Source organism: Ahaetulla prasina, chromosome 4 (genome assembly GCF_028640845.1).
Source record: "Ahaetulla prasina isolate Xishuangbanna chromosome 4, ASM2864084v1, whole genome shotgun sequence".
Classification (NCBI taxonomy): Eukaryota; Metazoa; Chordata; class Lepidosauria; order Squamata; family Colubridae; genus Ahaetulla; species Ahaetulla prasina.
The window spans coordinates 119,198,996-119,221,584 of record NC_080542.1 but is presented as its reverse complement, the minus strand read 5'-3'; the positions used below and the strand labels follow the sequence as shown (position 1 = coordinate 119,221,584).

Genomic DNA, 22,589 nt, shown 5'->3' with positions numbered 1-22,589 from the left:
ATGGAAGGCTGAGTCAACCTTGGGCCTGGTGGGCCTTGAACCTGCAGTAATTGCAAGCAGCTGCTGTTAATAACAGACTGTCTTCGCAGTCTGAGCCACTCAAGGACCCTTTGATTGTATCAAATTCATATAGTTATTTCATGCTTATGCTTATATATACTGTTGTGACAAATAAATAAATAAAAATAAAATAAATAAAATAAACGACTCTCCTGATTTTGTTTAGCATAATAGAAGACAGACAAACTTGGACAAGCTTTCAACATTTTGTTATTATACTCTAAAACAATAAAGTAGTATCACAGGTCTCTTTGTGGTATCTGATTCTTGACATGGCCTAACTTGAAGGATTGGTACATAGCAAGTTACATAAACCTCATGGTACTTTTCACTTGACTTAATTTTGCGATCTACAGATTTATATGTAAAATTCTTACTCTAATGAGATCTATGCTGTACAGAAGAATGCTTAGATGAAAATAATGTTAAGCATTAGTAATATCAATTTTTGTTGTGGTGATTAACTGTTATACTTTAATTAGCAATTTGGGGATGACAGCTAAAGATTATTTTTGTTTATGTGAAAATAACTAAGTTTTATCCAGACAAATAAAAAAATAACCTTAATTCCCTAATGGCATAGTTATACTCAAGTGGTGGGTACTTTAAATTCTTTGCACATGAACCATATTTGAAAGTATCTGCAGAAACTTCAAGACTAAAATGAAAATTGGTTACAGAGGAAGCCAATAGATATGAGGATAGTAACTTGCTTCTTACTGAGCCAATTCAATTAAAATTTTCATAAGAATGATCCATGTACAAAAAATTTTTTTAAAGTGGAATTCTGAAATGACTATTTAGTCTCAAATTATTAATCACAAAGACAAATACCAGCTGCAAGTCTTGCTTTTTAGAAAAAAGGTTATTTTGGGAAAAATATTTCAATACAGGAGAACATCCAATATCATTTTACCATTTTAAAAGTTAGAAAGCACAAACATGAATTTCTCTGCTTTTTCTTTATATTTTCAGTCTACGGACTACTAAAAGGCAGATTAGTAATCTTCCGTAATGGTTGTCTTTTTTGTATGTATCTTAGATTAAAGGATCTTTTAGCTAACCATTATAGAATAACAGTTTTATAATAACTTTACCCTTTACCAGACCCAAATTAATATGACTGTTTCTCAGAAGTGGCTCTGCAATCAAATAGATATTTAATATGTTTAACCTTGGCAATTTGTTTCATATGCAAGGATCTCATATATCAAATTCATTCAATTTTTTTAAAAAAAAATCCAGAATACCAATTACAGTTAAATCTAGATTATAACCTTTTTGTCTCAAAGAGCAAGGGGAAAATGTGGCTTTTGCTTGGTCTTGACATCACCTCACTGATTTAGGCTTTATTCCAGTTTCTAAAAGATAATAAATTTGGAAGAAGTAGGAAGGAGGCAAATAAAAGAACTATCAGAGTGTTAAAATTTCTAACAGTTACCTTGTCAGAACTTGCATGTTTTCTTTGTCCTTGTTAAAGAGATGCATCTTGTTATTATGCAGTAAAATATAATGTTATATCATGCTAAAATTAGTGGAGAAAATGTACATAGCTCCCTAAGGAAAAGAACCAACACACAACAAACATACACATGAACACAGAAAAAAAATTTAAATTATTAAATGTTTACTTACAAAATTGTTTGTACTTATTTATTTATTTAGCGTGTGGCATAGAGCTCATGGATAACAGTAATAAAATTATAAAAAGGGGCCATGATAGCTCAGGCTGTTAAGAAGCCTGTTATTAGAACACAGTAGCCTGCAATTACTGCAGGTTCAAGCCCGGCCCAAGGTTGACTCAGCCTTCCATCCTTTATAAGGTAGGTAAAATGAGGACCCAGATTGTTGGGGGGGCAATAAGTTGACTTTGTAAAAAATATACAAATAGAAAGAGCCTTATACACTGTAAGCCGCCCTGAGTCTTCGGAGAAGGGCGGGATATAAATGTAAACAAAAAGAAAAAAAAGAAAAAAAAGAAAAAGGAGCACATAATACTATGGAAATACTGTATGTAGTCAATTTCATAGGTTTGAGAAATTCAAGAAATTATTTATTTATACACACACACAAACACACACACACACATATATATTCTGAGGTTTTAGCGGGTGTTTGTATGTAGGTCTTTGGGTTTTTTCCCGCGTAAAATTAGAAGTGTCTTGGCGATGTTTCGACGAAGTCTCATTTGTCATCTTCAGGCTTCAGCTTCATGCTTCTAGGAGCAATGTGTGATCGCAGCTGTTTCTTCCTTTTAACTGCTAATGGGGTTTTGAACTGATTGCGTGGGAACTTGGCTGTGTTCTGATTGGATGGGGGGGTTGTGCTCTGATTGGCTGGGTGTGTGTCCTGTATGGGTGGGGCTTGGTTGTGCTCAGATTAGTCTGAGTTGCAGGGGGATTTGAGCTGGTGAGCTGCATTGCTGTTGTTTGGCTTCGTGTTCGTGGTCGTGCTACATCTTCATGGTGGGTGTCAGTCTGCTGCATATATGGATTGGAGGGGTTTGAAATGGCTAATGTTGCAGCTGTGGTCTGGCTTCTGGTCCTTGGTTGTGCTTCATCATCGGTGTAGGTTTGAGTCTGCTTTCTGGGTGGATGTGTGGTGGTGACATCCTGTGTGGCCCTCATGAGTGTGGGTCTGGTGTAATTCCTCGTGTTAGGGACTTGTTTGTCAATAAGGGCGAGTTTCCAAATGGTTGGTAGGCGGGAGGTATCATCTCATTTATTCATGCTGTGTGGGCGTTTTTCTATCTCGATGGCTTCTCTGATTATTCTGTTGTTAAAGTGTTCAGTTTTGGCGATAGTTCTGGTCTATTTAAAGTCAATATCGTGTCCTGTGGCTTTAAGGTGTTGGACCAGGGAAGAATTTGGTTCCTCTTTTTTGACTGAGTTCTTTGTTCTTCAATGCGTGCATTTATTCTTCTGTTGGTTTGTCCGATGTATGTGGTGGGGGAGGCGGTGGGTGCATGGGATTTCATATACTCCTTGATTTTCTAACTCAATTTTGTCTTTGAGGTTTCTTAGGATGGTGGATATTTTTCGGTTTGTGCAGAATGCTGTCTTGATGTTGTGTTTGTGGATCTTGCTGATTCTGTCTATGGTGCCTTTTATATATGGGAGGAGGCTTGTGCCGTTTTCTTGTTCTCTGTCTTTGGGGTGGGGGTTTCTTTTTGGATTAGGTTGGTAATCTTATTTCTTTGGAATTAGTCCAGACTAAAGATTTGACATTGAGATGTATTCAAAGAGAAATCAATATATATGTTGAGATATATATAGATATATATATATAATCTCAATATATATATATGTAGGTCTTTGGTTGTTCGGCTTTTCTCCCGTGTAAAATTGGAAATGTCTTGGCAACGATACCTCCCGCCTACCAGCCATTTGGAAACCCGCCCTTATTGACAAATGAGTCCCTAACACGAGGAATGACACCAGACCCACACTCACGAGGTCCACACAGGATGTCACCACCGCACATCCACCCAGAAAGCAGACCCAAACCCACACTGATCATGAAGTACGACCAAGGACCAGAAGCCAGACCGCAGCTGCAACATTAGCCATTTCAAACCCCTCCAATCCATACATGCAGCAGACTGACACCCACTATGAAGATGTAGCACCACCACAAAGCCAAACAACAGCTATGCAGCTCACCAGCTCAAATCCCCCTGCAACACAGACTAAATTGAGCACAACCAAGCCCCCACCCAAACAGGACACACCCCCAGCTAATCAGAGCACAAAAAAACCTCCATCCAATCAGAGCACAGCCAAGTTCCCACCCAATCAGTTCAAACCCCCACTAGCAGTTAAAAGGAAGAAACAGCTGCGATCACACATTGCTCCCAGAAGCACGAAGCTGAAGCCTGAAGATGACAAATGAGACTTCGTCGAAAAGTTGCCAAGACATTTCCAATTTTACACGGGAGAAAACCCGAACAACCAAAGACCTACATACAAACACCTGTGAAAACCTCAGAAAACAAATATATATATATATATATATATATATATATATATATATATATATATATATATATATATATATATTTAGAGAGAGAGAGAGAGAGAGAGAGAGAGAGAGAGAGAGAGAGAGATCTTTGGCATGTTGTTAAGCAGTTGTTAAGTGAATCACAGTCATTAAGCAAATACAACTTTCCTCACTGACTTTGCTTCCCAGAAGTTCACAAATGGCTACCATACGACCTCCAGGTGCTATAACCATCATAAATACATGTTGATTATCAAGTGTCTGAATTCTGAGCATATAATCAGGAGATGAGAAATGGTCATAAATGTGAGAAGCAGTCATAAATCACTTTTTTCAGTGCCAGTGTAACTTCAAATGGTTGTTAAACAAATAGTTTTGATTTGAAGACTATCTGCATGCATTATTTTAATATCAGAATTGGAATGGGTTTCTCTGCATTTGTGAATGTAGAAGAATGAAAAATAAAGGAAGTAAAGTACAGCTTAACTTTAGTTTTTTGGTATTAGTAAAACATACTTTCATGGACCAGATTTCTGCAGCAATGAATCCACCTTCAAATCACTGTCAATTTCCAGATAGGCATAATACAATTTATGTATATTGCTGCAATCATCTGATGTAATGGATCAGCAGCCTCTGATTTAATGGACAATTAGGAAAAAGGAGTTCCCTTCTTTCCTAAGTTGCTCCATTAAATGGAGAATAAAATAATAAAAATAAAGAATAAAAAAGAATAAAGTTCTTAAATATGTTCGTATTTGCTTTAGAGACCAAGACTTGACACATTGCTCAATAGCTGAAGAATTTGGTTCCTCTTTTGACTGAGTTCTTTGTTCTTCAATGCGTGCATTTATTCTTCTGTTGGTTTGTCCGATGTATGTGGTGGGGGAGGCGGTGCATGGGATTTCATATACTCCTTGATTTTCTAACTCAATTTTGTCTTTGAGGTTTCTTAGGATGGTGGATATTTTTCAGTTTGTGCAGAATGCTGTCTTGGTGTTGTGTTTGTGGATCTTGCTGATTCTGTCTATGGTGCATTTTATATATGGGGGGAGGCTTTTCTTGTTCTCTGTCTTTGGGGTGGGGGTTTCTTTTTGGATTAGGTTGGTAATCTTATTTCTTTGGAATTAGTCCAGACTAAAGATTTGACATTGAGATGTATTCAAAGAGAAATCAATATATATGTTGAGATATATATAGATATATATATATAATCTCAATATATATATATGTAGGTCTTTGGTTGTTCGGCTTTTCTCCCGTGTAAAATTGGAAATGTCTTGGCAACGATACCTCCCGCCTACCAGCCATTTGGAAACCCGCCCTTATTGACAAATGAGTCCCTAACACGAGGAATGACACCAGACCCACACTCACGAGGTCCACACAGGATGTCACCACCGCACATCCACCCAGAAAGCAGACCCAAACCCACACTGATCATGAAGTACGACCAAGGACCAGAAGCCAGACCGCAGCTGCAACATTAGCCATTTCAAACCCCTCCAATCCATACATGCAGCAGACTGACACCCACTATGAAGATGTAGCACCACCACAAAGCCAAACAACAGCTATGCAGCTCACCAGCTCAAATCCCCCTGCAACACAGACTAAATTGAGCACAACCAAGCCCTACCCAAACAGGACTCACCCCCAGCTAATCAGAGCACAAAAAAACCTCCATCCAATCAGAGCACAGCCAAGCTCCCACCCAATCAGTTCAAACCCCCACTAGCAGTTAAAAGGAAGAAACAGCTGCGATCACACATTTCTCCCAGAAGCACGAAGCTGAAGCCTGAAGATGACGAATGAGACTTCATCGAAACGTTGCCAAGACATTTCCAATTTTACACGGGAGAAAACCCGAACAACCAAAGACCTACATACAAACACCTGTGAAAACCTCAGAAAACAAATATATATATATATATATATATATATATATATATATATATATATATACATATATATATATATATATATAGAGAGAGAGAGAGAGAGAGAGAGAGAGAGAGAGAGAGAGAGATCTTTGGCATGTTGTTAAGCAGTTGTTAAGTGAATCACAGTCATTAAGCAAATACAACTTCCCTCACTGACTTTGCTTCCCAGAAGTTCACAAATGGCTACCATACGACCTCCAGGTGCTATAACCATCATAAATACATGTTGATTATCAAGTGTCTGAATTCTGAGCATATAATCAGGAGATGAGAAATGGTCATAAATGTGAGAAGCAGTCATAAATCACTTTTTTCAGTGCCAGTGTAACTTCAAATGGTTGTTAAACAAATAGTTTTGATTTGAAGACTATCTGCATGCATTATTTTTAATATCAGAATTGGAATGGGTTTCTCTGCATTTGTGAATGTAGAAGAATGAAAAATAAAGGAAGTAAAGTACAGCTTAACTTTAGTTTTTTGGTATTAGTAAAACATACTTTCATGGACCAGATTTCTGCAGCAATGAATCCACCTTCAAATCACTGTCAATTTCCAGATAGGCATAATACAATTTATGTATATTGCTGCAATCATCTGATGTAATGGATCAGCAGCCTCTGATTTAATGGACAATTAGGAAAAAGGAGTTCCCTTCTTTCCTAAGTTGCTCCATTAAATGGAGAATAAAATAATAAAAATAAAGAATAAAAAAGAATAAAGTTCTTAAATATGTTCGTATTTGCTTTAGAGACCAAGACTTGACACATTGCTCAATAGCTGAAGCTGTTCTTAGGCTGAAAAAAGTTGTACGCCCATGGATTAAAGATAACAAGGAGGAGGTTGCTTTTCTTAGAACAGTGTAGATAATCACTTTCAATGGAACAAACTCTGTTAGCTGCAAGATGTAAAAAAAAATAAAAATGAGCAGACCAAATTAAGGAAATGATTGTTTAAATATGTGATTCTAAAGAACAAAGGAAGAGCTATGTCTTTTTATGTAAAAGTGTTCACTGTTCATTAAGGCCTGAAAAGAACAGGAAGAAGTTGAGACAAGGAAATATCATACCAGTATTTCAATTTAAATTATTTCAGTCTGCTCTCTTTTATAAGACATCAGATTTGATTTAAAGTTTCTGGACTGTATAAAATCCCATTATATTCTAATATGGCAATTCTAGCTTAATTTGTGTTATCAACTTTTGAAACAAACCAGTATCATACAGACACCATGGTCTTAAATATAAGTCAAGGTCCTGGCACCAAAGTCAGCTAGTGATAAAAGTGGGGCGGATATTGAGAATTATTCAGTACAGATATTCATTCCTGATTTATAACATCCACGGTCTATTTGCATAATTGAAGTTACCAAGCTGTTCGGATTTATTCACGTTTTCATGGGAAGGCACAGGAGAAAAAGTTGCTCAAAAAACTAAGACTACTTGGAAGAAGTTTAACAATAAACAATGGTTAGCTATGAAACCAATAAATATATTTGGTCTCTTGTAACTGAGGCCATGCTATGATTTAAGGAGTGGAAGGGAAGTTTTTAATGGCCAAGAACTTCCTATTTCTTTTAGCAACCAGACAAGGAAGTGATTTAAGGAAATCACCTGAGAGAACTATGTAGGAATTTTAAGTCCATATTTAATTCTTGGCTTTTTTAGAGAGAAGTAGGAAGTATTAATTAGGGACTTAAGTACATTAGAAACATAATTATTAATTTACTACCCAAAGTAAGTGGAAAACATAATTGCTCATAACTGGGAGCTCTAGGTTATGTTTGATCCATTCCTAAGAGGTCTATAAGGGGCATGCATAGGAGCACAAATGTGCCTACCGTTCCCTGTCCTATTGTTCCTCTTCATTATATCCAATTAATACAGTTATTACATACTTATGCTCATATATATGCTTATATATTATATAGTTATTTCACGTTAATGCTTATATATACTTATATGCCTTATAGATATAATCTGAATTTTTGCATAGAACTAATGCCATCAAAGGGAGTGAAACTTATTTTGTGCAAACATATTTAGAAAAGAAAGCATCAACTATCATTAAGGAAAAAAAGGATTTTCAGATAAGAGGCTCATTGTGTTCTGTGTCCAATAGTACAAAGGAGTTGCCTTTAAGGCAAAAGCTGAAGTAAAGGGGGAGAAAAGAATTTAAAGCTTTTGCATGAGAGGTAGATTATGTGAGACAGTGTAAAGATCAAAGAAGCATCAAGATTGTGAGCTCTAAAGGAAGAGTCTGGAATTTGCAATAAAAGAGTAAATGTACAAAGGATAAGGAAGAAAATTTTGAGAGGAAAATAGAAAGGATATCCTTGGCTTTATTTTCATTAAGTAATAAGAAAACATTTGTGGATATACTTGGAGAATATTGGAAGGTAAATAAAGAAGTGATTTTTCTCGCTAAAACATCAGCTTGAGACTAAGGTAAGTTTTTAAATTTTGAATAGAAACTAGAAAGTAAATATGTATATATCAAGAATACTTTACAGAGGATTACTTAATGCAAATTAGAGTGTAATCTTAAATACACTGGTCCTCAGAATCAACTGCCATGAATTCAATGAGAGTATGTCTGGGCAAACATAATTTTCACTACTCTGGAAATTAAAAAATATGGTCTCGGTTTAATCAAACAGAGAAAAATCAGAGCTTTGAGCACTAGCTTAGTTTTTTCTTTTCATGTTTAACCAATGACATTTTTTTTGCCTGCTTGCCTACTTTTTTGGATTATATGTAACCCAGTTCACAATCATTCAAGATTATTTTTGCAGATTGAATGGAATCTTCCTAAATTAATTTCAACTGGTTGGAGATATTTGCAGCAGTCATATGAGAGAAGAACAGACAATAGACAGGGTCTTTGAAATCAAAATGCTGTTTTCTTGGATTTGATTTATTGTAATTTTTAAGGTCAGCTATTGTGAACCACGGTTTGTGTGTTAATATAATGTAACCAAACCACTATTTCTAGAAAATAGCGGTTTATTTTAAACTATTGCCCAATTTACTTTGATTCAAATGAGGATAAATCTGCTCTGCCAGTTCAGGCACTTTCAGGAAAGAAAGAATTATAGAATTCAACAAAATTTCCCAACATTGTATTTCTGCCCAACCAAAGTTAGAATGATTGCTGCCCATGAAGAAGAGTTGAAACTTCCTTAATGTCTTACTCAATGCCTCCCCAAGGGAACGCTCCCCAAGGGAACGTAATATTACGCTCCCCAAGGGAACGTAATATTATTTGCTTTGTCTGTTTATACTAGTGTATAAGATAAGGGACTCGGTGGCTCAGGGGCTAGGACGTTGAGCTTGTTGATCGAAAGATCGGCAGTTCAGCGGTTCGAATCCCTAGTGCTACCATGTAACGGGGTAAGCTCCTGTTAGTTGTTCCAGCTTCTGCCAACCTAGCAGTTTTGAAAGCACGTAAAAATGCAAGTAGAAAAAATAGGGACCACCTTGGTGGGAAGATAACAGAGTTCCATCCGCCTTTGCTCTGAGTCATTCTGGCCACATGACCACGAAGATGTCTTCGGACAGCGCTGGCTCTTCAGCTTTGAAACGGAGATGAGCACTACCCCCTAGAGTCAGCAACGACTAGCACGTATCTGCGAGGGAAACCTTTACCTATAAGATAAGTAATCATAGCTTCGTTTGTTTTCAAAAAGATACAAAGTTAAGCAATAAAGAAACAGAAATAGAAAATTAAAAAGGGAAAAAGTCTTAGAAGGAGATAAAAGTAAAAGTGCAGGAAAAAAGTAAGAAAAATAGGAAAAGAATGATTTCCAACTTTCTTTGATAGAGATATAAGAATACATCAAACTCTTACACTAAGGTTAACATTTGTCTACATTATTTTGATAATTCCATATAATTCTAATCATCAAATACACAAAAGAAAATATGCAGTTTTTCATTTTTTTTCAGTTTTTGCAGAAAGACCAGTAATAGTTTGCAAGTAGAAATAAAATTTGCCAAAGACTTTTCTTTTTGTAAGTCTTTCTACTTTTGAACTTATAGATGTCTCACTGCCCTGATCATATGTGTGTGTATATGTGAGAGAGAGAGTCAGAGAGACAGAGATGGAGGGGGAGAGAGACAATATGAGAGAGAAAATTATTGGTTTAAAAATACATCTTTAAAATTGGGTTTGACTCATGCATTTTAAATGATGACATAAAAAAAATCTATATTCAAAGAAACCAGTTAATCGGGGAAAATTGCAAAGTTATTTAGAAAAATATATGGTGAAAATTGATCAAACATATAAGGAATTGATGGAAGAAGATATAACACAAGATGAGATTAATGGAGTTATACAAAAAATAAAATTAGGGAAAGCTCCAGGTGAGGATGGATTACCTGCTGAGTTTTATAAAGAATTTAAAGAATTAATAATACCAAGATTGCAAAAATTATTTAATGGAATATTACATGGTGGAGAAGTACCTTCATCATGGAATAGAACGGTGATATCCCTAATTCCTAAGCCAGATAAAGATTTAGAAAGGATTGAGTCCTATCGGCCCATTTCTTTAATTAATCAGGATGCAAAGATATTTACTGCTATTATAAGTAATAGATTAAGTAGATTTATAGATAGATATATAAGTTACAACCAAGTAGGTTTCGTGAAGGGCAGATATATGAGTGATATTGTTAGAAGAGTATTAAATATTATAGATGTAGCTGAACATAATGGTGATAAAATTGGTATAGTATCATTGGACATTTTTAAAGCTTTTGATTCCGTACAATGGGAAGCTATTAAAGTAATTGTGGAGGCTTTAGGCTTTGGTAACAAGTTTATACATGTTATTTCAAAATTGTATCAAAAAAGTAGTGCAAGAGTGAAGGTGAATGGAATATTAACTGAAGAGATAAAATTAGAAGCAGGTACGAGACAAGGATGTCCCTTGTCCCCAACATTATTTTTATTGGCTATGGAAATCCTGACAAAAATGATAGAAAAAGATGAAGAATTAGAAGGATATAAGGGGTATAAGATAAATTTGTATGCGGATGATACTTTAATTATTTTGAAAAATATAGAGAAAGACCTGAAAAAGATATATAAGCATTTGAAAGAATTTGAGGAAATGACAGGTCTGAAAGTAAATTGGTCAAAATCAGAATTATTGATGGATAATGAGCGCGAGAATATGCAAGAGCAATTTGGGATAAGGATTAAAAATACATTGAAATATTTGGGTATAGTGCTCTCACTTAAGGTTAAAGAATTGAAAAAACTTAATTATGATGTGGTGATCAATGAAATTGAGAAGAAGATAGATAAATATAAAATGTTAAAGTTGTCTTGGTTTGGTAGAATTGCAATGTGTAAGATGATGTTGCTGCCCAAGTTTAACTTTTTATTCGAGATGCTACTGCTAAATTTGACAGAGAAAGATATTGAAGGATATCAGAAAAAAATTGGACAAATTTTGCAATGGTGAGAAAAGACCTAGATTAGTGAAAAAAATGTGGTATCAAAATCAAAAGGAAGGTGGATTAGGAATCCCCAAATTATTTAATTATTACTGTGCATATGGTATCCGGATAGTGGTAAAAATACTTAAAGGTGAGGATAACTATTGGAGAGACTTAGAGTTAAGGGATATAGAGAAATTTGGATCAAGGTGGTTTTTAGATAAAGCAAACTTAAAATGTGTAATTAGAAGTTATTGGTTAAAGGGATTAAGTAAAATGTGGAATAAATTTGTTAAAATTTTAATTCCGGATATAATCTTTTTGGGGAAGACAATTGGAAATTGGCCGATTAAAAATAATATAAGATGTAATGAAGTGATTAAAGAGGAAAATATAGAAACTATTAGAGATTGGATAAAAGTTTTGGAAAATGAAAGGAGGAACAAAGAAATTACTGAAAAATTAGGGTTAAGTTGGTTTGAAAAAATACAGATAGAAAAATGGACAAAAAAATTAAGGGAAAACTATTCGATAAATAGATGTGAAACTGAATTTGAATATTTAGTATCTCGGATTATGAAAGATGAAATTGGGCTAAAGGGACTCGTTAGCAGGGTTTATAAGATTATAAATTCTGATGAAAAATTACAAAGAGTGATGAGGACAAATTGGGAAAAAGATCTTAATATTGAAATACCAGAGTCAGATTGGAATGTGAATTGGAATAGTAGAATTATGAGAACTTTATCTATAAGGATTAAAGAGCATAATTATAAAGTTGTTTGAAATGGTATTTGACTCCAGTAAGATTGTCACAAATGGATAAAAAATTAGTAAAAATGTTGGAGATGTGAGATGGAATTGGGGACTTATGAACATATGTGGTATAAATGTGATAAGGTTAAAAGTTTTGGCAACAATTGGAGAAAATGATATTTGAAATGATGGGGAAAGTAATAATATTGATAGTGGAAACTATATTATTGTTGGTAATTAAGGAAATAGAATTAACAAAATATGAAAAAGAATTGATTAGAATTATGATTATAATAGGTAGAATTATAATAGCTAGATATTGGAAATTAGATGTGATTTTTAGAATAGAAGAGTGGAATTCTGAAATGTGGAAATTAGCCTTAAATGATAAAATGACATGTGATATTAAAATTAGAAGTGGTGTGTATAAAGAAGATATTTTCTGGAAGACTTGGAAACCATTCGTGGACTATGCGCTTGGAACATTGGACGCCTCGGTACCTGTACCTCGAGAACGTGGATTTTGGCAATCATGAGGATATATCCGAAGACCCAAATCTTCCTTTTTTTTATGTATAGCACAAGGGTGGAAAAATGTATTTTCTTTTTGTTTGTTTGTTTGTTTGTAATGTTAAAAAAAAAAATTAAAATAAAAAAAAAATGATGACATAAATGTCCCACCTTTCGCTGAATGAATTTCTATTATAGCCTTTATCTGTAGAGTTCCATTATTTTTTGTAGATTCTGATTTACCTTGCCTTGAAGCACTGCTATATACAAATGTTATTAACATCACATCAGAAAATATTTTTATATAAAATCTTACATTTTGCACATCCCTTTTTGTTTGGGATGATATATTTATAAAATAGAGTTAATGCTTTTAATTGTAAACTGATATTGATAAAGATTTCTGGTTCAGTATGAAGAAAGTTTAATCTTAAACTCTTAAAGATTAGAGTGCACAGTACAATTAATACCAGGTTAAGTATTTTATCGAGAGAATTTTTCAAAAGTGAATGGGTATAACTTTAAATGAAGATTATGTAAACATTTAAAGTGACCATTTTAAAGAGCTTAAGATCAGTGACTGCATGGCAGAACATCTTTCCATAATCCAATCCAAAACTCTGTGCAGCTGAAGTTTCTTTTCTTTTTTTTCATAAAAAAGTTTTATTTTTATAATCATATCAAACAGCTCATCCAATGTACAGTTATATACAATTAGTCGGGTTTGCCCAGTCACCACCCTTCTTTTAACTCTCTTCCCTCTTCTACCTTCTACTTTCCACACCTTCCTCTCCTTCTCTTATCTACATCCTCTCCACCCTACACCTTCCTTCTCCCTCTTCTACCCCTCTTCCTTCCTCTTCTCCCTCTTCTCCTCTTTCCTACCTCCTACTCTCTCCTCTTTTCTCCCTCCCCACCACAGCAGCTGAAGTTTCTTGTGCTTCACATAGTAAGAAACTCATCCTGTAATCTCATGTTGGAGTATGTGGCTGACTCAACCTTGACCTTTAGCAGGGCACTGATGGTGATAAGTTGTAGAGTTTTGAATATACACTTTTCTTATTATCTGTCCCATCTTAAATGGTAAAACAGATCTCTTTCTCCTTTGCACAATTCTGCAAAACTATCACTGACACTCAGGACAGAACTATCTCTTCCTAATGAAATTTATTTGATTTCATATATCCTCCATATCTAACAACAATACATTGACTAAGTCACAATATGATGGACCTATGCAGCATAAAACATAAACTTGTTCTATAAATACAGTGGCTGTGTTCATGTATTGCTGTTAGCCGAATTCAAGGAAATGAATTGATGATTTATCTAAGTATGTGGATCCAAACAATAATATGAGCTGCATTGGCTGGATTCACACAGCTAAATCATTGGACTAGATCTGATTCAATTCCATTCTTACCTATGAAAACTTGCTGTGTGGTGTTAGACAGAATTCTGTCAATCAAATTTATGACGTAAGGTTGTTGTCGATCAAAAAAGATTCTCAGGTAAATTTCCCTGAACTCCTAGCGCACAGGTGTCAAACTTGCAGCGTCAAATTGCCATCACATGATGTTTTGCGATGTTTTTTCTCTTTGTGGAGCTGGGATGGGCATGGCCTGCGCATGATGCACCTGGCCCATGGGCCACCAGTTTGACACCTCTATACCTAGAGGAAAGATTAAATAAAATTGACTTAATTTAATAAAATAAAATTAGTTCAGGAAAATATAAGCAATAGAGAATTGCAAATTCAGTCGTGGCCTATATACTTTTGTAGGGATAGCATCAAATGTACCTGGATGACAGACTCAGTTTTCACTAACACTTTTAAACTTCTTTCTTTTTATGAAGCTTCCCAATCTGTCATGCTTCCAGTAGCTTAGATGAGACCTTCAATAATCCGAAAACAGCATGTCCATTCTGCTTGGGAATTATGGGATTTAAAAAACCTGTTTTATATATTGCTAAATCTTTTTAGTCAGTTTTAATACTTAAAAAAACCCAAATGAGGAAGACTGATGCAAAAAAAGCCTAAGATGGAAGCAGCTTTGGAGAGCTGGATCATGTTCTGAAGTGACTGATTCTTTGCTCTAATTTCCTTTATTAATTTTATCTTCTGGTGTTGTTCCTTGCAGAGAGTGAATCTGTCCTTCGATTTTCCATTTTATGGCCATTTCCTACGTGAAATTACTGTTGCAACTGGGGGTAAGTGGCTTCCTTAGAGTTCACTTTGAATAATCTGACAAATCAAGTAGATTTTTTTTCATATTTTAAGGAAATGAGAGAGTTCATTCAAATTCAGTCTATCTTTTATGCAAACATCTCTCTCTCACACACACACACACAAACACACACACAAACACACATACACAATCTGATAATTTTGAATAAGTTTTTTTTTTCTTTGCCTGAATAGTCAAATATGTCCTTGGAAAGAGAAGGTGGTTTTTTTTTTATTAGTAGGGCTCCAAAAAAATACAATGCTTTGGCTTGCACAGAGGCATTTCTCTTGTATCTTTCTGCAGTGCTTTGAAGCAATTACATGTTTTCCAAGGATTGCAGGGCAACTCTATACAATTGCAGAACATATCTGGTGAATAATATGCTTGAAAAAGTCACATTTCCTCATAGATGACTGAGATGACACTTGAGAGATTGGAGGGGGGAGCTGCAACTTACACAATGGTCTCATGAATTAAATCTGATTCCAAAGCAGGAATGGGGTGGAGAAAGTATCTCAGAATTGATCCTCCCTAGTTCTCTGAAATGTAAAGGCAGGGGGAGAAGCCAAGCGCTTTTGGATTTGCAAGATTCTGTTACTGTAACTGTACAATGAAATTAGTGCTAATGTTCTTCGATTGGTTTCCTGGTTTGGATTACTTTGAAGAGCTGACACATCAATAATGAATATAGCTGTTCCCTATTTTTACCTCATTCTTTGCCAAATTCTCACTATTCAAAGGGATTGCTACTAGAATAAGATTTCTATAGCTTGAAGTTGCCCAATTCTGAACATTAAAAAAAACTAGATTAACTTAATACAGCTTAGTTTTTATTTCATCAGCTCTGTATTTCTCTGTTCATTATTGGCTATAAAAAATGTTTTACTGGCTATAAAAAAATTTTTGACCCTCAATTAATGAAAAAGGAGAGAGGGGGGAAAAGAGCCAACACTAATTGCTGGCTCATTTGGGCAATTAGTGTATCCTTGTCCTCAATTCTTATTTTGTCAAGGTTATTTGACTCCCATGTCTGACGAAAATTGGTGTGTACTGTCATTATTGATGTAATTAATTGTTCTAGAGGTGGATATATCATATGGGATTCTTATGAATGCTAATTCTGGAAACTGGGAAACTACTAAAGGCCTAAAAGTTTTCTAATAATAAGAAAGGCTATCTAACATGAAATTTCAGATACTGACTTTGGGGAGAAATAAGCACCAAGGTTTCTTAGTTTTAACATCCATGCTGAGAGGTTTGAAGTGTACACGTATGTTATTTTGGCTGAAGATTCTCCTGAGGTTTTCCGATATGCCTGCAACATATATCTCAAAGGAGATATACAGGAGCTTCTCTGTAATAGACAATGATGAGAACAATAAATGAAGCAATGTTGTCATTCCGTACATTGTAGGCATATCAGAAAAGCTCAGGAAAATCTTCAGCCAACATAACATACGTGCACAGTTCAAATCCAGAAATACACTAAAGCAGAGGCTTGTCCATCCCAAGGATGAAACACCCAATCAGAAACTAAACAACATGGTATATGCAGTACAACGCAGTGAGCCATGTGCAGATCTGTATATTGGGTAACAAAACAACCAGTTCATAAACGTATGGCTCAACATTGAAGAACAAACACATCAAGACTACATTCAGCAGTCTATTTGCATTTAAAAGACACAGGCCACTATGTCCATACATTGGACAGAGACGATCACTGGTTTTAAAGGGGTTAAAGAGGCCATCTATGTCAAAATTGAACAACCCTCTCTCAACAAAGGAGGAGGGATATGACATCATCTATCTCCAATCTACAACAAACTCCTTTCAACAGTTCCAAGACAGCTCCACACCAATTTGCACAACTCGGGTGTTCCTGATGACACAGATAAACCTCCAGATGACCTTAGCAACCATTAAAAGAATGCAAATGTCTAGCTGTCTTCAAGGAATATAAATCCTTCCATTTCCCACCATCCAGTCAGAGCTGAAGAAGCTTCTTGGATGAGAAATGAAACAAAGAAAAACCAGAAAATCCAGTTGCCGCTTGAAAAAAGCACCTTTGGGACAACCATGACCTGGATGACTGAGAATCCCCATAGACATTCAGCTCAGTAATCTTACCTGCATAGACTTGTTCAGATCTTGTTCAGATCTTAAAAAAAAATAAAGATCCTGCCATATATTTATTAATTTAAAACTTAGGGTGTGTGCACATTAGTCCAAATATAGTCCATTTTGTAACAGTAAAAGCAAAGAAGAATTATTACATTTATTTTTATTTTTACGTAATTCCCAATAAAATGCACACATTGCATTTATTTTTCCTAAAATGGACTGATCTGTATAAAATATCCTCTAATTGACACATGGGGTTTTTGGGGTACATAACTTCTTCAAATAAACATATTTTATAGATTTTGTATTGTTTTGAATTGGCAACACTGTATTCCATGAGCATCCATTTCTATAGTGATAGAATGCTAAGACAGATGTGAGAACACTTTTCATGAAAAGACATCTCTGATTAATTTCTTTTGCATCCTTATCTTCTGTATTCCAATGTATTCTGACTGATAACATGTTCCAAAAACCTATCAGTGAGATAGCGTGAAAAAAGGGCTGCTTCCCTTTTGGTTTTATTTAAAAGACAGGAACAAAAAATGTATTCCAGTAATGCAAGTAAATAGAGCCATCTATTTTTTTTTCCTTGGTCCTAGACTTCAGCCAGAACACTGTGAGTTAAGCTGAAATTTTTGAAGCTAATGTTCCACTTTGATAAAAAACCATGCAAAGCATAGACTTGAAGTTGCTTTTTGGAGCCATTCAGTCCCCACCGTGGCCTCCATAGACACTTTGGCAATAGCCAAAAGACTCTTTGACATATACCAGTACCAGCCAAATAACTCTCACAAGTGCCAGACAAGGTGAAGAGAGGATGTAGATCACTTCAACTGAGCAAAGTTGTCTCTTTCTTTTTTCCAATATAATACCCCTCATCTGAACTACTTCATGCATAACCTCATATGTGGCATTAAAATTTGCCCCCTTGGATTTTGTTCAAAATTAAAACTCTTTCACTGACTGCTTTGAAAAAGCCCTTGTGATAGTAACATTATTAGGATTTTTTTTGTATAGCGGAAAAAAATTATAAGTGGCTAAAATTTAGCAAGATTGTCCCTGCAAACTATAAATAATGTCATATGAAGATTGTTTTATATATCTATGCTTACATGAATTATGCAATAAAACCTAATTGTTCAATTGCAGCTCCAACTGGGAACTTCTCATAATTATAACCAACATGCTGTGTTGATAGTGCTCTTTGAGGGTTTGTTTTTTTTTAGATCTGGTTATATCTATGAAGTACTGAGAACTATTATCTTATGAAACATGGTTTTAAAATCATAATTCTTTTAAAACAATATTAATTCCAATTATTTAAATAAGTATATATTGACTTGTATTAATATTGCAATCCAGTCAGTCATTGTTCTGATGAAACAAATAATAGTTTATATCATTTCATAAAATCACAAAGATGTGGTAATCATTGTAGGATAAAGAGAAAAAAAATTAACTTAGGAGATATGAGTTTTTACGTAAATTAATAAGACGAATTCATAATGTAACTTCAGACAAAGAGATAAGTTTACAATTGTATTATAACTTCTGTAAAGCGGCTCAGATGCCGCTTTTTTACATCTTGTTTCTTTCATTTCTACTTTTCTTCTACTTGTTTTCTTTTTTCCTTTTTGTTCTTTTTGCACTTTAGCTTTCTCTTTTATTTCTTTTCTCTTTCTTATTCTGTTTTAATTTGTATTAATTTTTACTCTTGTTTTTTCAAGCTTTCAATAAAATTATATTTTAAAAAAGGAATCTTTGTAGAATGATTTATTGTAGATCCCAAAAAAATCTAATATTACCTTTACCTTCAAAATGTTTCTGCAGATATTCAGCTTCAAATTGTTGTTCTATAATTTAAGGCCACTACATCTAAGCTTTATTTCCAAGGTGAACTTCTGGGACTATAAGATCTACAGTTGTTCTATACTAAATTTGGAGTTTCCATTCTTTCAGGCAATTTCTCATAAGGTGTATTTTAGCCTGTAAATTATGTCCCTTGTCTTCCTTTCAATCTATTCCATTTTGTCTATTTCTATTTTAAACTAGTGTCTCAGATCTTCATATTATCTCCTGTCTAGGTAAAATAATCCCCCTCTAAACTAGGTGATTCACTAAAATCTCTTGATTTATGAGAAAACAACAAAACAAGCTCCCCAGGCAAATACCTTCTGATTAAAATAAAAAATAAAATATAATGTTGCATTATATGACGTGGACAGGTTGCTGGGGAGGCTGCACACCACGTTTACTGGACCCGTGCCCTTCCTGGCTGGTGCTGCCTCCCGGGAAGTGACACGAGGCTGGCTCCAGGGGATTATCAACAATTATTCTTTGTTGGAGGGAGTTTTCCCTGCTGCCTTGAAGGAGGCGGTGATGAGACCCCTCCTCAAGAAGCCTTTCCTGGATCCAGCTATTTTAGGTAATTATCGTCCGGTCTCCAACCTTCGCTTTATTGCGAAGGTTGTAGAGAGTGCCGTGGCACGGCAGCTACCCCAGTACCTGGATGAAGCTGTCTATCTAGACCCGTTCCAGTCCGGCTTCCGACCCGGATACAGCACGGAGATAGCTTTGGTCGCGTTGGTGGATGATCTCTGGAGGGCCAGAGACAGGGGTTATTCCTCTGCTCTGGTCCTGTTAGATCTCTCAGCGGCTTTTGATACCATCGACCATGGTATCCTGCTGCGCCGGTTGGGAGTGGGAGGCACCGTTTATTGGTGGTTCTCCTCCTATCTCTCCGACTGGTCGCAGACGGTGTTGACAGGAGGGCAGAGGTCGACCGTGAGGCACCTTACTTGCGGGGTGCCACAGGGGTCGATTCTCTCGCCCCTCCTGTTCAACATCTATATGAAGCCGTTGGGTGAGATTATCAGTGGCTTCGGGGTGAGATATCAGCTGTACGCTGATGATACTCAGCTGTACTTTTCCACCCCGGGCCACCCCAACGAAGCTGTCGAAGTGCTGTCCCGGTGCTTGGAGGCCGTACGGGTCTGGATGGGGAGAAACAGGGTCAAGCTCAATCCCTCCAAGACGGAGTGGCTGTGAATGCCGGCACCCCGATACAGTCAGCTGCAGCTGCAGCTGACTGTTGGGGGCGAGTTATTGGCCCCAAAGGAGAGAGTGCGCAACTTGGGTGTTCTCCTGGATGCACGGCTGTCGTTTGAAGATCATTTGGCGGCCGTCTCCAGGAAAGCCTTTCACCAGGTTCGCCTGGTTCGCCAGTTGCGCCCGTTCCTTGATCGGGATGCCCTGTGCATAGTCACTCATGCTCTCGTTACCTCTCGCCTGGATTATTGCAATGCTCTCTACATGGGGCTCCCCTTGAGATGCATTCGGAGGCTTCAGTTGGTCCAGAATGCAGCTGCGCGGGTGATAGTGGGAGCTCCACGTAGCTCCCATGTAACACCTCTCCTGCGCAGACTGCACTGGCTACCTGTTGCCTTTCGGGTGCATTTCAAGGTTCTGGTTACCACCTTTAAAGCGCTCCATGGCTTGGGGCCTGGGTACTTACAGGACCGCCTGCTGTTACCTCATGCCTCCCACCAACCCGTACGCTCAGAGGGACTTCTCAGGGTGCCGTCAGACAAACAATGTCGGCTGGCGGCCCCCAGGGGAAGATCCTTCTCTGTGGGGGCTCCTACTCTTTGGAATGAACTTCCCCCTGGTTTACACCAAATACCTGACCTTCGGACCTTTCTCCGCGAACTGAAAACATATTTGTTTGTTCGCACAGGGCTTTCTTAATTTGTCTAGATTTTAAATTTAAATTCTATTGAAGTTTTAAATTGGGGTTTTTTAGATTTTTATATATTTTAATTTCTCGGCCAAACTGTATAATAAGTTTTTTAATTTACTTTTAATTGTACATAGTTTATTTTTATCTTGGTTGTACACCGCCCTGAGTCCTTCGGGAGAAGGGCGGTCTAGAAATCTAATAAAATAAATAAATAAATAAATAAATAATAATACCAGGAAGAATTACATACAGAATTCCCCTGTATTACAAGATGAGCATTAACATATTTAGTAGTGGTTGCCCCACCAACCAATATCCTTCTCATCTTTCTGAAATAGCTCTTAAATAATACTATCAGTTTGGATGGCTGATAAATATGAAAGAGATTTTGAAATAATTTCATCTTCCATTTCATTCACCACAGCACTATGCTGAATGTGTTCTGTGCGCTCAGATGTTTCCGTAGTAACACAGTTGAAAATTGACATATGAGTTGTGATCTTGCTTGCTAGGTAAAGATTAAAGACAACAACTTGCAGTTGTCAACATTTGGAAGATAGTGAAGATGTGATGCAGAAGGCCATTGAATTCAAACTGAAACCTCCATGATATCCAATTCATATTTTAGTTTCTCCAACTGTACAATTAACTGAAATCTTATGTGTCCTATGGAAGATAATGAATAATGCTTGTGTTAGAATCTGGACTCAGTATATGAAATGCTTGCCTCTGTTTGAAAGCACACTTTCTTTCAGAGTGAAAGTATGCAGAGGCTCAAGTAAAATAACAATTCTGAACAGAGTTTATATTGATAAATTTTTAGGCAACTTATAAACAACTCATATTTGAGTGACTGTTATTGCACAATTCCAGTTCTGCTAATTCTAAGATATGCAGGACATTGGCTTCAGAACAATGAGGTTTGGAAGTGATAACTTTTCCCAACCTCTCAAGTATTGATGTGGCCCCATTGCTTTTAAAATTGCTTTGGGAGTGAGAGGAAAGACAGAAGCAATCTTAATTATTTTGCATATAGGAATAGCAATCAAAATTGTTGCTGAAGAACTATCTAATGACATAGAGTTTAACATTTCTCATGCACAAGGAAGGAAAAAAACAACAACAGTACATTTGGCTTAATCAAGTTTTCCTTCCTGTATATTTTTTTTTAAATTCAACTAATTAAATATAAGTAGAGCAGCATGGTGGCCTAGAGGTGGAGCTCTCTTCTCATAATCAGGAGGATGTGAGTTCTATCCTAGGAGCGGCAGATATTTCTCTCTCTGAGTGCAAAGAGAAAATATCTGCTGCAAACTCGGCGTCGGTGTCAGGAAGGGCATCTGGCCAGTAAACATCAGCCCCATTCTATCATCCCAACTCCATCCATATGCAAGGGTTTGCAGGCTCTTTAAAAGAAAAAACAAACAAAATATTGCTAACATGAGTGGTCTCCATATATTGTCATTTTCTCTCACTATAAAAGTTACATTTTTATACCAGTTTATGATGTGTTTTTTTAAATTTTATTTTAGTACAAATAATCCATCTTCCGTTAAACTGTGTTGTCTCGGTACAAATGTTTGTGCAATAACAGTTAAAAAATACAATCATATTCATTATTTAATCTATTCTTAGCTTAATACCAATACATTAAGTATCTGATACTTTACATTCTGTTCTTAGTTCACTTAACTCTGTTAATTATTTTCTATATTTTACTTATCTACTTTTATTTTTAATTTTTATATTTATTCCCTAACCATCAATAAAAATTTTCCCA

The 22,589-nt window shown here is 36.0% G+C and overlaps 1 protein-coding gene across 9 annotated transcripts in view; it reads left to right on the top strand.

Annotated features, from left to right (window-relative positions):
• Positions 1-22,589, top strand: part of PLXDC2 (plexin domain containing 2) — a 468,973-nt gene that overhangs the window by 235,341 nt on the left and 211,043 nt on the right. For 8 of the 9 annotated variants that reach the window (XM_058181933.1, XM_058181927.1, XM_058181926.1 and 5 more), the window contains one exon: positions 14,857-14,926. The exons of the other annotated variant lie outside the window; for it this stretch is intronic. In XM_058181933.1, coding sequence (XP_058037916.1) covers positions 14,857-14,926 — 70 coding nt within the window. The remainder of the gene's footprint in view (positions 1-14,856; positions 14,927-22,589) is intronic. 9 annotated transcript variants of the gene reach the window in all.